General features: G+C 46.9%; 1 protein-coding gene across 1 annotated transcript in view; it reads left to right on the forward strand.

Moving 5' to 3' along the window:
* The window catches only part of COTL1 (coactosin like F-actin binding protein 1), a 40187-nt gene that overhangs the window by 12499 nt on the left and 8619 nt on the right, over positions 1–19069 (forward strand). Inside the window, exon 3 of the mRNA XM_019747133.2 lies at positions 11804–11961. Within this exon, the coding sequence (XP_019602692.1) occupies positions 11804–11961 (158 nt within the window). The remainder of the gene's footprint in view (positions 1–11803; positions 11962–19069) is intronic.

Below are 19069 nucleotides of genomic sequence, written 5' to 3' on the forward strand. Positions count from 1 at the left end.
AGGTCATCTGATCTGACCTGGAAGTACTCCCCCCCCTTTTTTTGGCTCTAATTCTACCCTGACTATAGAATGGAGTGTATTGTTCATGGTTTGAAAATGAAGGAAGCTGCTGCCTCAGGCAGGCCAGGGACCCCCTATGGGTCATGCTGGGCCTCCTGGGGAAGAGTGAGAATAGCCAACCTCGACAACCCCTGTGTGAGCTCAGGCAGTCACCTCCCCTCTGGCCCCCTGCCCAACAGAGGAGGGCCTGTGTTCACTCTGCAAGCTCTTGCAGCCCTGAACTGGATGCCACTTGTTCTGTTCTTGATTTGGCAAAACCTACTGCCATGTGTCCAATTCCGGGAAAGTAACTTACTCTCTTTGGTGATTTATAATTACTCATCCATCCAACAAATTTAAATCGAGGATTCAGGCACTCTGGATCCTGGGGAAGTTCAGGGATCTAAATCACAGAGTTTACATTCTGTTGGAAGTGCAGGGACAGATAATAGACAAGCTAGCAAGTGAGATGATTTCAGAATGAGACAAGTGCCATAAAGCAAATAAAATGAAGCGATGGACTACAGACAAGCTGCAGTGCAGGGAAGCCACCATTAGCCAGGGTGGTCAGGGGAGGCCTAAAGAGGAGAGATTCACACTGAGAAGAGACCTGAATGAGAAGGACCTGGACACGTGGTATCAGAATGAGGAGTGGCCCTCAAACCATATCTCCGATAACGATCAGGTGTCCAGAATATATAAAGAGCTCTTACAACTAAACAATAACAAGACAATCCACCCAATTAAAAAAATGGGCAAAGGATTTGAATGGACATTTCTCCAAAGAGGATCTACAAATGGCCAATAGACACATGAAAAGATGGTCAATAATACAAGTCATTAGGGAGATGCCAGTCAAGTCCCCAATGAGATATCACGTCACACGCACTAGCGGGCTATCATAGCAGGCTGGTGAGTCTCTAGAGAATCAGAACCCTCATGCATTGCCGGTGGGGAAGGAAAATGGTGCCGCTGCTGTGGAAAACAGTTTGGTGGTTCCTGACAAGGTTAAGCCTAAGCAATTCCACTGCTTAGTATCTACCTAAGAGAAATGAAAATATGTGTCCACACATACACGTATACCTGAATACCCACAGCAGCATTATTTACCCTAGCCAAAGAGTAGGAACCACCCAGATGGTTAGACAAAATATGGTCCATTGACAACAATGGAATATTCAGTCATAAAAAGGGATGACGTCCTGACACATGCTACAACGTGGGTGAAACTTGAAAACATGCTCAGTGAAAGAAGTCAGACATGAAAGGCCACGTATTGTAGAATTCCATTTATTTGAAGTTTCCAGAACAAACAAATCCATGGAGATAGAAAGCAGATTAGTGATTGCTTGTGGTTGGGACAGGGGATGACAAGTGATGGCTAATGAGTATGAGGTCTCCTTTTGGGGTGATGAAATGTTCCGTAACTAGACAGTGGTGATGGTTGCACAATCTTGTGGATATACTAAAAACCAATGACTGTACAGTTAAAAGGGGTGAATTTTATGGTATGTAAATGATATCTCCGTTTTTTTTTTCATGTAAAGAAGAGAAGGGGTGAGCAGGACACAAATCGTGTAGGCCCTTGGCTCCAAGTGGGGTCAGGAGGTAGGTGGGGCCCTGAGCGTGGCTGGCCACACAGGCCGTGGTGAGGACGCTGGACTTTGCTGAGCAGCATGTATTTTATTCCCACTACTTTTGTTCTATGACCTTCTGGAATTTCACTTTGGTCATTTCTGTGGCTATTTTCCAGGTCAGCATTTTTATTTCTGTCACTTTTCCTTCCATTTAGACCTGCTTAGAGTCACCCCACAGTGACTCTCAACCCCACCAGCCCACAATGACTTGGTTGTATGTGTCCCTGTGGTCCCCATTGCCTCCATTTGCTCCATAATAGTTACCAGGGGCCTTGTCATCGTCCCTGTCCAGTGATTTTTACCACTTGCTCTGTGCCATGCCCCGTTCTGAGGCCTTTACACTGTCAACCACTTCTGATGAGGATTGGCGCCCAGACACAGCCCCGTACCCTTGGCTGTGGTTTCATCTTCCCAATCCAGCCTGGCAGAGGGCGGGTGCCGTGGGGATGTTTCACTGCCTTCATCCCTTGCGTCCAAAATGAGAAATGAGACGTGGAGGTTCTGTCACGGATATTTGTGTGGGTTAATCAATAAGTGAATCAACGGAAGAGTAAAATGAGTCAGTTGTAAATGTGTGGGCAAACTCAAGGGCTGGGATTGTCATTAATAGCCTCGGGGATGGAGAGCTGTCTGTCTGTCCCCACCACCCAGGGGCTCTGAGGCAGAGATGGAGAAGCCATCATCTAGCCCAGGGGATCAGAGAGGCAAAGCTTCTGGGCCCTGGTTACACAGCGGCAAGAGGCAGAGCTGGGATGCGAACCAGGTTGTTGAGGGTTGGCGTGTGCCCCTCGGGGTACCCTACTTGGCGACGCGAGCAGGAAAGATAGAGAAGAACCCCCACATTATGCAGGCACAGCTGATTCTAGCAACATCATGTTGGTCTGCCCTTCCCACATGTTTTTTTTAAAGGGCACATTTGTCCAGACCAGTCATTTGTTATCTGTCTGTCCACATCTGATCACCTCTGCTGGTCTATTCATCCCTGCTCTCTGCTGGTGGCAGCCACACCTATAAAATCCAGGAAGGAGATTGGTTTTGTTCTTATAAAATGGCATCTCCCACTGAATTGAATGCAGCTGAGAACTGAGGATTGAGAAGTAGCTTCAGAAAATGGTGCAAAGGCTCTTCGTTTAATCAAGAAATATTTGTTGAGCATGGCCAGTGTGTCAGGTAGTGTTGTGGGCACTTGAGATAGAGTAGGAACAAGATTCCTGAGCCCGCTGTGGAGCCCTCAGAGAAGTCACCCCTAGCCTTTAAACTCTTATTTTACACACAGTAATGATAAGCTAATTATATGCTACTTATATGCTAATTAATGATAAGCTAATTATATGCCTGTGGCAAGTCAGGAATAGAGGGGCTGGGGGAGGCAGACATTTTGGCCTTGCCCACAGAAGCTGTTGCTTTTTTCTGTGTAGTTCTCTCACTCTATCCCTCAAGTTGTTGACATGAGCCCCCTTCTGTCTTACCCTGTTATTTGCATGAACTCTAAGTCAACCTGCAAGACCTATATCAAATATCACCTCCTCTGTGAAGCCTGCCTTGATCACCATCCCCCAGGCAGAGCTGATTTTCTTCTTTCTTTGATGTTGCTATTCACACCATGATGACTCTCATTGCTTTGGCACTAACTACTTTGTGTTCACACTTTGTTTTTGTGATGGTGTATTTTTTGAGGAAGGGGATTGTGTGTCATTCAGCAAAGTTCTTGGATCACAGACTGTCAATAAGTGCTTGTCAAATGACTAACTAGTAACGGCGGAACAACAGCAAAACGCTAAAAAGTAGATACAAGAAAGCAGAGCAGTGCATTGCAGGGGCATTTTGTGCTCAAGCCATCAGACCCCCGACTTCTTCAGTCTCCCTGTAGATGCTTCAGTGTTTCATTGTAGACGCTGTAATGGTGTACGCAGAACCTTCAGGAACTGTTTCAGCCACTGAGCTCTAAGTCAGAGGGTGGAGTCGAGTATAACACACTGACTTCCATTTAAGGAAGTAAAAGTCATCATTTAAAAAGAAAAGTTCTGGTGCCTTGTCACTGGGGGAAAGCCACTCACTATCCTGGTAATTTTGATATCCAGATCAGCCCGTTCCCTGAGGGTTCCCACTGAAGTAATCATCTTTCATTTCCTCTGGCTATGCTGTACTCTATTTTCCGGTGTTCTCTGTCAGACTGGGAAAGCTGGGTCATTCCACGTTTAATGAAAATCAGGAAGGAACCTTTTGGGAAGTCTGTGCTTTGAGGAATGTGTGGAACAAAGTATCGAATTGCATATACAGTGTGGTCTCAAGGCAGAGACTGTACATATCTGTATGTACACAGACAGTATAGATCACATCAAGAAACAAAATCTCCATTCATCCTCTATGAGGAAGGAATGCACCAAAATGTACACAGGGCTTTGGTTCCTGGGATAACGAGTTTTCTTTATTTTTTTATACTTAATATTTTCTAAAAAATTTTTGAGTCGGACAGGAGGGGTTTTTTGTTGTTGTTTGTTTTACCAGTCAGGGTACACAATAAAAGTCACTTGGGAAAAGAGAGAGTGAGTGATCTGGGGCTTTTCAATAACGATAGCTCTCCCTTCAAGGGAGGGAACCCCTGCTCCTTGCAGCATCAGGCCCCTGGGCAGGGGGCACCCTGTAAGACCTGAGAGAGGACATGGTTCCCAATCCCTGGTCCTGTCTCCTGTCACTGCCTGGGCCCTTCCCGTTAGCAGCCTACTGAAAGCAAGCACTGGTGTGGCTACTGTCCAGCTGTCACCTTGCCCTGGGTGGCAGGATGTTAGAATTCTTTCCCATTATCTTTCATACCCACTCCAGGGAGCTCAGCTGGAGAAAGCTGACAGCTCAGCTTTTTGGTGTGTGGGTTGTTTTCTCCTTACTGAGCCTTGTTTGCATAACTTCTTAGGGAGTCTATCTATATAAGGTAAGGTCAGCTTTAGAATGAGCTGCAATCCTGTAGCTCATGCTGGGGCAATTTCCTTCTCACTTCTTTCCCCTTTCTTTGTCTTGCTCTGAAGTTCAAAGTTTGGGTGGCAATTATGAAATGACTACATCGGTCTCATTCGTTCTTCTTTCTGTTGGCCAGCAGATAGTTCTTGGGTACCTACTATGTGCCTGGCACTGTGGCATATAACAGGAACTGGACAGATATGAAAGGAGTTAAAAAGATCAAAAGGACATGCACAGAAACATTTGCAGAGGTTATTTAGGTGGTGAGACCCTAATTTTTGCTTATTTATACTTCTAATTATTCTACATCTAGTATGTGTTTTGTGGGTACTGAGGGGAAAAAATCGTCCAAAGCATTTGCAAGAGTATGAGAAATTTGTGAACTGCTTGGCAGGGCACAGACCCTCTGGGTTTTGTCCTTTGCCAGCCAGGGCTGACTTTGGGGGCAGGCAGAGGGGAAGACTAGGTCCCTTTTGGAGAAGGCCCCGTCATTGTGGACCCTGTTTTGGGGTCACCCTGGTGAGAATACTGGCAGGGATTTCCTGAGCCTCAGGAGATGTCGAGCCTGGGGGAGGGGGGCAGAGAAAGTCCTTGAGATGTTAGTGCAGATCATGTGCCATTCGTAGTTTTGAGGCAAAGATGAGAGCAGCTCGCCCTGGTGGCCTTGGTGGTTGCTGAGAAGTCTGACTCCTCCATTCTTTCCCTTCCCCTCTCCCCAGGCCCTTTTGTGGTCATGTCCCCTTCTTTGTGTCATTATTTTTCCCACATCCCTTTGCTATAACTGTTCAGCATTACCCCTTGGCTCCCTCCTTCTGTCTCTCTTTCTAAATCCCTACCTGCTCTCTGGTCCTAGACAGAGACTGAAAGAGGGAAGAGAGGGGAGGAGGAGACACAGCTGCGGGGGGCCGGGGCGGGGTGGAAGGTGGGAGAGAAAGGGGATAGGCAGGGTCTTGGAGTGGGGTTAGAGGAGAGCCAGAGGGAGGAAGGGGCTGCAGAGGAGAGAAAACAGGACGACAGCCAGTGTTTGCCAGCACTTCCTCTGCGCCAGGCAGTTTCTGAGAACTTGATGTGTGATGACTTTATGCTGCATGGTAACCTGGTAACTGAAGGTGAGGAGCCTTGAAGAGAGACTTAGGACACTAACCCTAGCGTTTCTAAGTTCCGAGGGGTCCTTCAGGCTGGTGCCGGTGCCTGGTCCAGGAGCTCTTCCACGCTGATAACCTGTCATTGCCTGTGATGAGGCTTCACAGACCAACCAAACGGTCAAGTTCTTTTGAGAGTGGAGTTTTATTAATACCATGTGAAGACCATCTTTTCACGAACAAGGCTTTCACGGGATGGGAAGGGGGGGAGGGTTTCCACAGCCTCAAATTGGGGACACGTAACATATAGTCAGCCTGGGCTTCGAGCTCATGGCTCTGGCCAGAAGGCAGGGCACAGTGGGATTGACAGTCGTCAAAGACAGGACTCCTGACCTTGCCTTGTCATTGACTTACATCTCCCCTGAGATGGGGCTCTGTGGGATTTTGTGATGCATTTGAGAATCTTTGTTCAGGATGGCTGAGGTCAAATAGGTGATCTAGAGGTAACAGAACTCCCTCATCCCAGTACCATGGCTCAGTAGCTCTTTTTCTAAATATGTCTCTGCTCTTTCTTGGGCTGTGGGATTTGGGTGGAGGGAGACTCTCTGGGGGGGACAGTCATGATGGTCTTTGATGGTGAGATGCTCAGGAACCATACTTAGATGCCTCTAATTCTGTAAATTATAGTATTGAGAAGCCAGGCCACACAGGAAGCTCCTTTACATGATCACTTCCTTAAAACAAAAGGGGTACAGGTGGGAAGGAAGGGGCCTGGGGCCGAATTTGGGACACTTAAGCTTTTCTGCCCAGGAGACCTTTTGCCTCCCCCCCCCCTTCCCCTGCCGGGGGTAGAGCTCTCCATGCTAAAAGCCCCTCATTTCCTCTTCTCACTTCTTTCTCTAGTTCAGTGGTTCTCAAGGTTTGGGGGCATTAGAATCCCCCTGGGGGCTCATTCAAATTCAGTTTCCATGCCCTGCCCCCTTTGCAGTGTCTGAAATCACATTCTAGTGCATTCCTGGGAGAAGCTGACTTGTTGGTCCCAGGACCACACGTTGAGGACTGCTGGTCTAGATATAACCAGTTCTCTGATGGGCAGTGAAAGAGTTGTCTATTACTTGACCTCTCTAAGCCTCAGTTTCTTCTTCTGTAAAATGGGACTGTGAGCAGTGCTGACCTCCCAGAAAGACTGGGATGAAGAAATGCGCAAATATGGGTACTAAGTGCTTAGAATAGTGCCTGGCACATTGGAAGCACTCAATAAACAGTGGTCTCTGTTATCTTCACGACCCTCGTTGTTCTTATCTGTACACCCCAGTGCTTAACGCTGGGTTTGGCACATAGTAGGCCCTCAAGAAGTACTCCTGGAATGAGTGACTAAATGACTGTGTGCCTAAGAGTGCCCAGCTTTGAAACCCAGAGTAGTGAGTTTGGTGGATACAGAAAAAGCCTGTGAGGAAGGTAGAGGCTAAGAGGCTCTCCCTTGGGTTTGGCAGTTTGGAGGCCACTGTGGACCTCTCTGCGGGCAGTTTCACAGGCAGGGTGGAGATAGAAAAATAGCAAGAATCCCCATCAGCCAAGCCCTTCGCGTCTCACTGTTTTCATTTCATCCTCACAACCACCTTATGAGGTAGGTATGTGGCCCATTTTGCAGATGAGGAAGTTGAGCCTTAGAGACATTCAGGACTCTGGTAGAGGGCACAGAGCTGCTATGAAGCGGGGGTGAGTCTCTAATGGATTCCAGAACTTGGGCTCAACCTGGATGCCCTAGAGCAGAAGGTTGAGGGTGAGCCGCGTAGGGAGCAGCAGTTGTAGACAGCTGTGCTGACAGAGGGCGCTCAGGGCATCTTTTCCTGGTGTGTTTGGGTGATGTCCTGGGCCCAACTTCCCCCACTGGGGTCATCCAGAGCTGCACCCTCAACTGCGGAACCTCAGTCTGAAAAGATGTGCCATTGGCCCCACTGGGGACCGAGTGGCACCATGATGGTGATGACAGCCTCCGGTACCAATTGTCTCCTGGAAGATTTGCCATTTTATTGTACACAAACACATGTGTGCACACACCCAGACACACACACACACACTATATACATATATGATGAGGTACAGCTATGCCTGTCAGTCAGTATACCTGTTTTCCTGTGTGCGATGTTAGCAGGAGAGGAAGGAGGGGATGTGTGTTTTCCACTTCTGATGCTGTGCTGTGGCCGTACGTTCGTGTTTGGTCTGCCCAGTTTGTCCCGAAGAAGGAAGGCAGCCCAGCAAGTGACTAAGAACTACAACTTCCTCCTGCACAGATCAGTTTGAGGTCAAAATGGCCTTTACAGCCTCCTTCAGGGTAAGTGAGGGAGAGAGAGGCAGGTCAAAGTGTGGCCGGTCTGTGTGGGCAGCTACGAAAATGTTGCTCAGATGAGCAGGTTTTTCATTCCAGACTCAGCTGACTTTTCAATATCGGGCCAAATCTTGAGCAGCAAACATTTGTAAGCATACGTGACTCTTGGATTTCCAAAAACGTCAGCAATCTTGTTGGCAAACCATTGTTAGATAAGCGCCAAACAGCCACCCAGGAAAACAGTCTTGCCTGCCATGATAATTTAAATGACATTGGCCTGCAGTTCTGGAAGGTCCTTAAAGGCTCGTTTCCCCATGTCCTTGTGCGTCGGGGTGTGTGGCTTACTTATTGTGCACCTACCTGGTGCCAGGTCCTGGGCTGATACTTGGGACACATGTCTTGCAACTTTCCCACATGGAGACTTTGGCCAGAGATGGATGGTTGGGATCCAAATGCAGTCACAGAACCCCAATGTCCAGGCTGACAGATGAGGAAATGGGAAATAGAGTGGTTCCTAGGGCAACAGACTGCCTTTTTTTGCTTGCATTGCCTGGGCATCTGATGTGTTGCCCCGCCTCCCCCTCAGGTCAAGGCTGCAATTTAATTAAATGCTTTGGTGTGGGTTCTCCTTTTCCTCCAATAACACTCCTCAAAACAATGCATTGGCTTTCCGACTATGGCCGTGAATGCTGGGAAGTGCTCCGCCACTTACCCCCACGCTCTGTCTGCACCAGACACCTGTGGCTGAGTGAATTTCGGTTCCTCAGTCGCACCAGCCTCATTTCCTGTGCTCACTACCCACCTGGCAGCTCCGCCCTGTGGGTACAGCTTCAGGGAAAAGGTTTTATCATGTCAGCCAGGCAGGTTTCACAGCGTACATATTTAATCGACATGATCCAATAATGAGGGAAGGTATAAAATCAGCCCAATTTGGAAACATCTCCAAATTGCCCCTCAACAGATGAAGAGATGAGCAGACTGTGGCATATCCGTACAGTGGAATATTACTCAACCCTAAAAGGAATGAAGTCCTGTGCAGGCTACAATGTGGATGAACCTTGAAAACATGCTGAGTGAAAGAAGTCAGACACAAAAGACCACATAGGATATGATTCCATCTGTGTGAAATGTCCAGAACAGGCAAATCCAGAGATAGAAAGCAGAATATGTTGCTGAGGGCTGGGGGAGGGGAGCCTGGGAGAGACTGCTAGTGGAGACCGCGTTTCCTTTTGGGTGATGCACATGTTTTGGAATTAGATAGTGGTGATGGTCACACAGTATTGTGAATGTCCTTAATGTCACTGAATTTTGTGCTTTGAAATGGTGAATTGTATTTTATATGACTTCACTCAAAACAGGAAAAACAGTGGGAAGGACAAAAACAAAAATCACTTCGTTTTACAGGTGAGGCAGCTGAGGCTCAGATGTTTGGAAAATAAGTCAGAGCCCTTGGGGAGTAAGAGGGGTTCTCCCCCACCCCTGAATGTGGGAATCCCCCGGACTCCGTCTGTACTTCCCATGGCGAGTTGGTCAGCACGCCCTGTTGATTTGGCCTGTGAAGTGTCCTGAGACCACCCTTTCTCTATCCCCATTGCCTTGTCACCCACTGACCCCCATGCTCAGGTCCCACCACGGGCACCCACCAGACTCCCATGACCGGGTGGGCAGACATATCCAAGCTGTCTAGGTCCTTGGCTTCAGGCCTGGCTTTATTATTAGTGTGTTACTTTGGACATATCGCACGACATCTGAGCCTCATCTATCAAATAGTGATTTGGATGTTGATGAAGGTGGTGACAGTAACCAACCCCCATCACCCACCACACAGCATCGTTCTGAAGACAAAATGAGATAGTAAAACATAAATGTGCTCTGTAAACGGAGAGGTGCTGTGCCGGTGTGAATGGTCCTAACGGTCTGTTTCCTTTAAGAAATAAACATGGTGCCGTCCCTTAGCTTGGACTGTAGAGTTTGCACCCGGAGTCCCTGGCCTGCCGAGAACTGTTTCTTAGTGGCCCTGGGACAAATGGTTACCTAGTAGACGGCATAGTTTGTTTTCTGACAGTGCTCAGTTTTTGAGGTACTAACCAGGCATTGAACTTAATCAGCTCCAGACTGTGTCTCCATGACACTGGGAAGACTTGTGGCCTTAGTGTAACCCTAGACGTTATGTGGGATTCTGCATGGAGGCATCTAGAAAGCGTCTAAGAAGAAAGGCACCTTGATTAAAAAGACAAACTTGAAAAACCTCAAATGCGTCAGTATCACCCGAAGCCGGTTAGAAATGCAGACCCCAGGGATCCGTCCTAGACCTGCTGAATCAGAATCCGCATTCTAGCAAGACCCCATGTGATTCAAATACACACGAATGTTTGAGAGGCACAGCTCTACACTGTCACTGGGTACCTGAGAAATCCTACAGCGAGTCACTGAAAGCCATTGAGAACACCAGAGCTCATTTAGCAGAGCAGCTGCTACCATATGAATAACCCAAACCAGTAGCGTCCCCATAGCCAGCCTTCACCAGTGAGGGATGCTAGTGAGATCTCACGGGTAAGTGCCGTTCACATAGGAACTATTTAGGAAATAAGCAGAGTGAGGCTATGTGATTTCCTCAATGAAAAGCACAGAATTTTGGTGGAAACAGAGGCGGTCCTGATTAATCAGGGACGCAAACTATGTCTAGAAATTTATTCTCAGCTAAGGTCCTGCTCCCCCAAGGGGACACTGGGCAATGTATGGAGACATATTTGCTTGTCATAGTGGAGGCAGGGGATGTGATACCGGCATCTGTGGGTGGAGGCCGGGATGCTGGCTTCACATCTTACAGTGCAAAGGATGGCCCATAACAAAGAATGGTCCAGCCCCCAGTGTCAGAGGTCCTGAGGCGGAGTGACCCTAAGCCGACCTCGTGGGACACACACACACACACACACACACACACACACAGACATGCATACAAACACACGGCACTTTCAGAACTCCAGAATATCACATATAACATTTTGGTAACGCAGAGCAGTGGAGGTTGACGGGGAACTTACTATGGTGGACCGGGGAAGAGATTCTAAGGTGACAGTAATGAAAAAAGTGTGGCAATGAAACGAAACGTAAATGTAAATCAATGGAACAAAATAGCCCCCTGAGTCATTTTAATAAAAATGAACAGATAAGATATAACAAGCAGAACGCACCTCATGAGAAAATATTCAGAACTCTCAAAGGCCTAGCTGTCTAGCCATAAGCTAAGCGTGCCAGTGGGCCCAGACTGTATCCTAAGCCAAAATAAGGGCCACTTTTTTTGTCTCCTCCTCATCGCACCCCTCTCCCGACGCAGTTCCCATCTCGCCACCACATGGCTTTCCTATTCCTAGGGGCGCCTCAAAGATTTGGGCTAAGAAGACTTGAAGAACTCCCTAAATAAGATCCAGAACTTGAGCCTGACTTGTGTGAGGGATGGGAGGTTTCAGGCGTAGCAGCCAGAGAGGCCTGAGTTCACATCCCAGCGTGGCTTCCAACTGCCCGTGTGGGCTTGGGAGTGTCATGTGACCCTTCTGAACCTCTATTTCCCATCTGTGAAATGGGTATTCAAGCCTGAGGTGCTATTTTGGGGATCGAATGACGGAATGTTGGCCATCATCAGTGTTGAACCCCTGTTGTGCATCTCAGAGCCCAGTCACTGGCTCATAGCCCCTCCTTGGGGACGTGGTTTTGGGGTGTTTTAACTGAGTCCTGTGCCCTCTTTTTGCTGTTGGCCACAGATGACGTTCGATTGTTTGCCTTCGTGCGCTTCACCACCGGGGACGCCATGAGCAAGAGGTCCAAGTTTGCCCTTATTACATGGATCGGCGAGAACGTCAGTGGGCTGCAGCGAGCCAAAACGGGCACGGACAAGACCTTGGTGAAGGAGGTCGTGCAGGTAATTGGCCTTGTGTTCTTTCAGGATCTGGGGGTCACCACCACAGAGGGTCTCCACCCAGCAGGGATGGACAGGGCTGGGTTTGGCGCCTGGGTCTGTGACTTCGCTTCAAGCAAGCCCTGCAGATCACCACAGGTACTGGTGAAATGCTACCCGAATTGTTTTCAGGGTGTGGGCTAGGAGGCAGGTAGCTGCACTTGTGATCCTGACCATCACATAGGAAAAGCATGGTGTCTGGGAGTCTACCTTTGAGGTTGGGGCAGGTGGCTCATGGAGAGGGGGGCTGGAGGGATAACTGAAATGGCAGCCACTACCTGTTTGGATCATGGATGGTTGACTTCCGGCGTGGCCACAAGGACCCACTGTGAGAATTCATGCATTCCCTCTCTGAACAGTGCCTGGCACACAGTAGGTGCTCAATAATACTTGTTGAATTAATAAATGTCAACCTCATGAGGGCCAGTGGGGGCTTTATGATAATCTCAGTGGCTACAGAATGACAAAGGCTGTATCAGCAATGGCACAGACTCCTAGACCGGGTAGCCTGGCACTGGCCAGGCTGACTTATTCCCAAATCCCTATTTGGCTGACGGGAAAGTGGGAAAGGTGGGTGTGCCCTTGGTTTTGTCTCTGAGCTCCTGAACAGTTCTACTGATAGAGCTCTCTATTTTAAAGGTTTTTTTCCATTCTGGACATAATGAAAATTGATACTATTGGAAAATTCTTCTAATGTGGTTCATTTGGGGCTAGAGCATGAGGTCATGCTGAGAAAAGAAAATCTGAATTCCAGAAAGAAAAACCAGGGGAGGGGAAGTGAGGGAAAGAGTTCTCTCCTTATCCAAGGGATCTCTATTTTGCAAAAGGATTTCTCAAAACCCATGATAGGGAGGTGGTAACTAATGGGTAGGGGGGTTTCTTTCTTAGGTGATAAAAATATTCTAAAATTAATTGTGATGGTTGTACATATCTGTGACTATACCAAAAGCTATTGAATTGTAAAAAATAAAAACAGAACACACACACACCAAAAAGGCTACATGCCTTGTGATAGCCTGGATTAGATCCTGGAACAGAAAACTAGTGAAATGAGAATGAAGCCTGGAGTTTAGCCATCGTTCCAATGTTGGCTTCTTAGTTGTGACAAACCTACCACAAGATGTTAACAATTGTGAAAACCGGGTACAGGGTCTACAGGAACTCTCAGTACTGTCTCTTGCAACTGTTCTGTAAATCTAAAATTATCCCCAAATAAAACTTTTATTTAAAAAATAATAAGAAAGAAAAAAATTCCTATTATTCCATCATTAAGGCCTGTTTTTCCATCTTCCCTACCAGCTCTGTGGGCGAGCTCATCTACCTCCTGCATTGATGCAATCACAGCTGCAAGTCACACTCTAGCTGGCTTCCTTTTTCTTTTTTTTCCTTTTTTTAACTTAACATAATTTCATAAATTATGTGGCTGCAGAGCCTTCATAATGGACGCTTTTCTGGTGGCTGACTATCCCATTTCACAAGTGCACTGTTATGTGCTAAATCTTCCCCCTTTTTTGGCCTCTTGAATTGCTTCTAACTTTTATTTTTATAAATAATGTTTTAACCAACATTTTGATACCTGCAGCTCCCTTCTCTCTGCTGATGAATTGTTTCTTCAGAATACATTTTCAGGAGGTGAAGTTCCGGAATTAATAGGCATGATGAACACTTAAAAAAAATACGTGTTGTCAGATTACCTTCTAAAAGGGTTAGCACTGTGCCCGGGACATAGTAAGTGTTCAATAAATGTCATTTGTTTCACATCCTCATCAGCATTACCAGTTAACACACTGTACCCAGTCCAGCACTGACACCCTTGCTTTGGAAGGCTATACACACCACCCTACAGGCTGTTTTTCTCTAGGACAGTTGGTTTTTAATGGTTAGTCAGCTTTCAGGGGTCTACTTTATGGCAGTGGAATGGAAAATGCAAAAGAATACGTGTTCCATGGCCAAGGTCTCCTGCTGTATGTTGCCATCCATACTTATTAAGTCTTCATTGGCCAGCTTGGGTGTGGCCAGGAGAAAAGGGAATAAGCAGGGAGGGAGTATTTGCCAGGATGTGTCCCATGGGGACAGTCTTTTGAATCTTGTAGATTGTATTGGTAAAATACAGTAACATAAAGTGGATCGTTTTAGCCATTTTAAAGTGTGCAGTTCAGTGGCCTTAAGTGCATTCACAATGTTGTACAATTATCACCATTGTCTAACTTCAGAACTTTTTCATCACCCCCAAAGGAAACTCCGTACCCATTAGCAGTCTGCTGAGTTCCTTTTAAATCTGGAACTCTTCTCAGTTTGATTAAGTGGGCCAGTGACTGAGGATGATTTGGAGAAATAGGACTTTTTGGTAGGAACCTTCAGTTGCAAATGTTGGTTATAATTATCTTGTTTGCAAGCTCAATTACAGTGCAGCAAAAAGGGGAATTGTCTGGCTTTCAGACCTGGGAAGTGTAGGGACGGCTGGCTTTAGCTGTGGCCGGATCCAGAGCTGAAGCAGTATCTTCCTTTCATCTCTCTTTTCTCTGGGTTTGGCCTCAGGTGGCCTCTGCACAGCAGGAGAAATGGTCCAGGCATGACGCTGCTTTTGGGTCTTGAGAGAGCTCTCCTCCCTCAATGTCAATCATTCCCTTAAAAGGACCCCGATTGGCCCAGCTCAGATCACATGCACATCATGTGGCAGGGAGGTGGGGCTTCATGATTGGCAGCTCTGGCACGATCCCACTTGTTAAGAGGGATGCTAGTAGATGAAAAGCACAGATGTTCACTCTGGCCGGGAAGCTGGAATACATCTTTAACTGCAGGTGAAATGTAATATGTTGACCATTATCTTTTGTATTTTCCATGTCTGCATTTAAAAAGGTTTATTACCTAAAGTTATGACAAGACCTCACTTTTTTTAAAAATAAATTTTATTGGGGAATATTGGGCACAGGGTGTTTCTCCAGGGCCCATCAGCTCCAAGTCATGGTCCTTCAATTTAGTTGTGGAGGGCTCAGCTCAGCTCCAAATCCAGTTGCCATTTTCAATGAGGGAATTGCTATCCCATGCAAGAATTGAACTGGCAACCTTGTTGTTAAGAGCTCGCGCTCTAACCAACTGAGCCATCCGGCCTCCCCTCGGGAAGCTCAGCGGCAGCTCGTTGTCTTCAGTCTAGTTGTGGAGGGCGCAGCTCACTGGCCCATGTGGGAATCAAACCGGCAACCCTGTTGTTCGGCGCTCATGCTCTAACCAACTGAGCCCCCCGGCTGCCCTACGAGACCTCACATTTATACTACAGTTGCAAATGCAGCCATCTAAGTTACAGAAGGTCAATTTTGCTGGCATAATGGTGTGTTTTGATAGTCACTAAAATCATGCTGATCCTGGCATGTGTGCCAGTTTCCCCTCTGTTTAATGGTGACTTGGACCAGATGTCCTCTAAGGGGTCTTCCAGATGGGCCATTCTGGATTCCATATTTTGGGGACTGGGTCACTTCCCCAGCTGCCTTCTACCACGATTTCCATGTGAAGCATAAGTGGATTTACTTCTAGTTTAAGATTATTTTACACCCTTGGTTTTTATTGTAATGAAAGTAATATACCCACATCCTTGTGCTTTGTGTGAAATGTAGAGAATGTAAATAGATGTGGAGACACAGAAATCAAGATGGTGGGTCTTTATGCCACTAACTACTTGCCTGATGGTGGACAAGTCTCCCTTCCTGGGCCTCAGTTTCCCCATTTATGAGTTGACTTGCTGTGTCATATTATGTTTTGACATTCTGAATTTTTTTCATTTTTTAAAAATGGGGTACTTTGTTTATGCCAGCATCTCATCTTTAAAGGAATCTTATTTTGCTTTGTCTGACAAAGAGAGAGCGTAGTGCAATGGTCTGAGTGTAGCCTTTTGAGCCAGAAGGTGTGGGTTCAGATTTAAGCTCCACCATTTACTGTGTGGCCTTGGGCTCATTGCTTATCCTCTCTGGGCCTCAGTCCCCTGAGACCAAAAACTGGGGTACTATAGTATCTGCCTGTTAGGATTGTTGTGGGGATTAAATGAGCAAATATAGGGAAAGTGCTTAGAACTGTGTCTGGTGAAGACCCAGAGGAGTAGCTGTGTTTATTCCCAGCTTTCCCTTTTAGACCCCACTGTGATGCACAGCTTTCTGTGCTGTGAATTGTTTCTTTAGGAGATGGTAGGTCCATATGGTGAGCCACAGGTCTAGGGGAACGAATCGTGTTGACCCACATTGCCTAATTGTCTTGCAAATGACTTGGACAAGAGTCACAGCCATAGCAACATAGCAAGGTCCTGGCCTCATCCACCCGTACCAGTGCTGGCTTCAAACAATCCTTATGTCACCTGGGGCCTGCCACACAGGCACATCAGCATACGAGGAAGCTGAGGCCTAGAGCAGTCATAGGACTTGGTCTCAAACCCCACAGGCTGGCGAGCAGCAGGTCCAGGGCTGGTGTCCAGAAGAGTTAAAATTCAGGAGGTTTGACGTTGGGTCTCTTTCGTCTGTATTCAGAGTCAGGCTGAGAAACAGTAATGTCAGTGACCGGGGAAAAGGGATCAAACAAGTCTGGGTGGGTGATGGTGACACCAAACTTGAATCCCGGAAATGAGGCACACAGCACACAGCACCCATCACTGCTTCTCTACCGCTGTCATCTGCTACGCAGAAGAGCCAGGCTGGTGCTGAGGACAAAGCCCCTGTCGCATTGCTCTGGTGCCTCTTTGGGGTTACGGGGACAATGGGGCATTCGCCACTATTAGAGACCTGTCTGTGCCGGCCAGGCAGTCTTGGTCAGTGATGCATCATGCTTGGCTCGCAGGATGGCTTTATTCACACAATTTTAAAAACTTGCTTTTAAACATTGTATGAATGTCCATGGAGCCAAGTAACCAGAGGGTACATCTCAGCTTTCAGCGTTGGGAAAAGAGAATGGCAGAGTAAGTATTTCCTCCAAGAAGCAGTGGAGGCAGGAAGGATGAACATTTCAGTGACGGTGTGGAATTATCAGCTTAGTATGGATGCTGATGGCCTCTAAATCCCTGGTGCAGGGTCGACTTAAATTTTGGACTTCCTCCCACCCCTGCAGGGCCAGATGTACCCAACACTCTTTAGGGAGGGTCACTTTTATATACCAGTATGACAATAATATCAATAACAGTAGTTTTATTTTGCCCCTACCATGTTCCTGACACTTTGAAGGACTTTACACTTATTAAATCATTTATTCTTTACAAGGCCAGTTCTACCATTATCCCCATTGTACAGATGAGGAGCCTGGGGCCTGGGGAAGTTGAGTAACTTGCTCTAGGTCCCAGTACTTGCATGTCGTGGAGCTGTGCCTGGAGCCCAGACTGGTGGTCCCAGAGCCCAGACTCAATCATCTCACTCCACTACAAGTTTCCCAAAGTCCTCCAGCACCAAGAAAAATGTTCCAAGGCCACATGCATTTTATTTATTTAAAATTTTATTGGGGAACAGTGTGTTTTTCCAGGACCCATCAGCTCCATGTCAAGTCGTTGGTTTCGATCTAATTGTGGAGGGCGCAACTCACTGGCTCAGGTGGGAATCCAACCGGCAACCCTGTTGTTCAGAGCTCACGTTCTAACCAACTGAGCCAACTGGCCACCCCGCCACATGCATTTTAGACACTCTACTTTTGTAGACTCACATGGCACGAGAAAATCTCTGAGAAGTTCTGCAGGAAACAAACCTTTTACATTTATTTGTAAACTTACTGGTTCTCAATTTTCCTTGATGGTAGAACCCTTTTATTTTTAAGTGGACACTAAATATGGTAGCTCAGCACCTATTTAAAAAAAAAAAATGCTGCTGTCTTGAATGGGAAAGATCATGGGCTTAGGGAGAGGGAGACCCAAGCTGAAATTCCAGCTCAAATGTTAGCTTGAGAACCTTGGACAAGCAACTTTCTCTCTAGAATTTTTTCTCACTTAGAAAAGAGAGAATGTAAATTTAACAGAGCCAATAGAAGGATTGAAGAAAAACAATGGATATGAAAAGGGTTTTTCCATTTTTCCATTTCTCCTATTCATCCTTCAAAACCCCACTTTTTTTACCCCATTTTCCTACCATCCTCAATCAGTGTTAATTGCTCCTTTATCTGTGTTTCTATTATGTTCTAGATTCCATGAAACATAAAGTACCCCTACAAAGTCATCTTGAGGGCAGGGACCATGGATACTTTATTATGTACTAGGCACATAACAGGTGCTGAAAACACCAAGAAACGAATCTCTTCACAGAGGCTCTAGACTATGTCTTATTCTTTGTGTATTCCTAGGATAGAAGCTAGTAAATGTGCAATAACTGTCATTTGGGTTGAATTAAATTGTGGGAGCCAGTTACACTCAGGGAGGGATATGAGGGTGGATTAGAATTTCCAAAGGGTCTGCTTTTATTTCAATAGAAAGCAGAGGTGAGTGCTGGTTGGGTCATCTGGGAGAACCCACACACCTCTGTATAATGAGATTTACAGGCTGCTGCTCCCCTATGCAAAGCATCAGTTGCCGCCTGGCACTTGGGAACCATCTGTAGACACCTCACTGCTCTCCTGAGGATTTCAGCTATTTGTCGTTACAGGGAGTGTTTACGCTTCTCCAAGCCTGTGGTGCATGGAAAGGCCCTTATTCTTCTCAGAACCAGAAAGGGCCTTTTGTGCTGGTGCATTTCACCTGGGTCTCGGCTCAGGGAATGGGGCTTTTTGTTGCTCCTGTTGTATATTTACAACACAAACCACCTGATGACAAGTACAGAGCTCCCCAGCAGCCTGTGAAAAGTGGTGCCAGGTGTCATGTGTAGAGAGGACCCTGCTTATTCATCATGAGCCATGTGTTGTGACTGCCCCCAATATACAGATGAAGAAATCGAGGCTTGGAGGGATGAGTCCTTAAACCAAGGGGAGTGTTGACGCAGACGCCAAATGGTGGGGGATCGAAGACTGCTTTAACCGTGGGGCTGGGCATTTGGAACCCTCCAGCCAGCTCTGTGCTCCAGCTGAGTTGTTTTAACCAAGTGGTTAAAAGACCTCAGGAAAAAGAGGAAGATACTCCACACCC

Source organism: Rhinolophus sinicus, linkage group LG11 (genome assembly GCF_036562045.2).
Source record: "Rhinolophus sinicus isolate RSC01 linkage group LG11, ASM3656204v1, whole genome shotgun sequence".
Classification (NCBI taxonomy): Eukaryota; Metazoa; Chordata; class Mammalia; order Chiroptera; family Rhinolophidae; genus Rhinolophus; species Rhinolophus sinicus.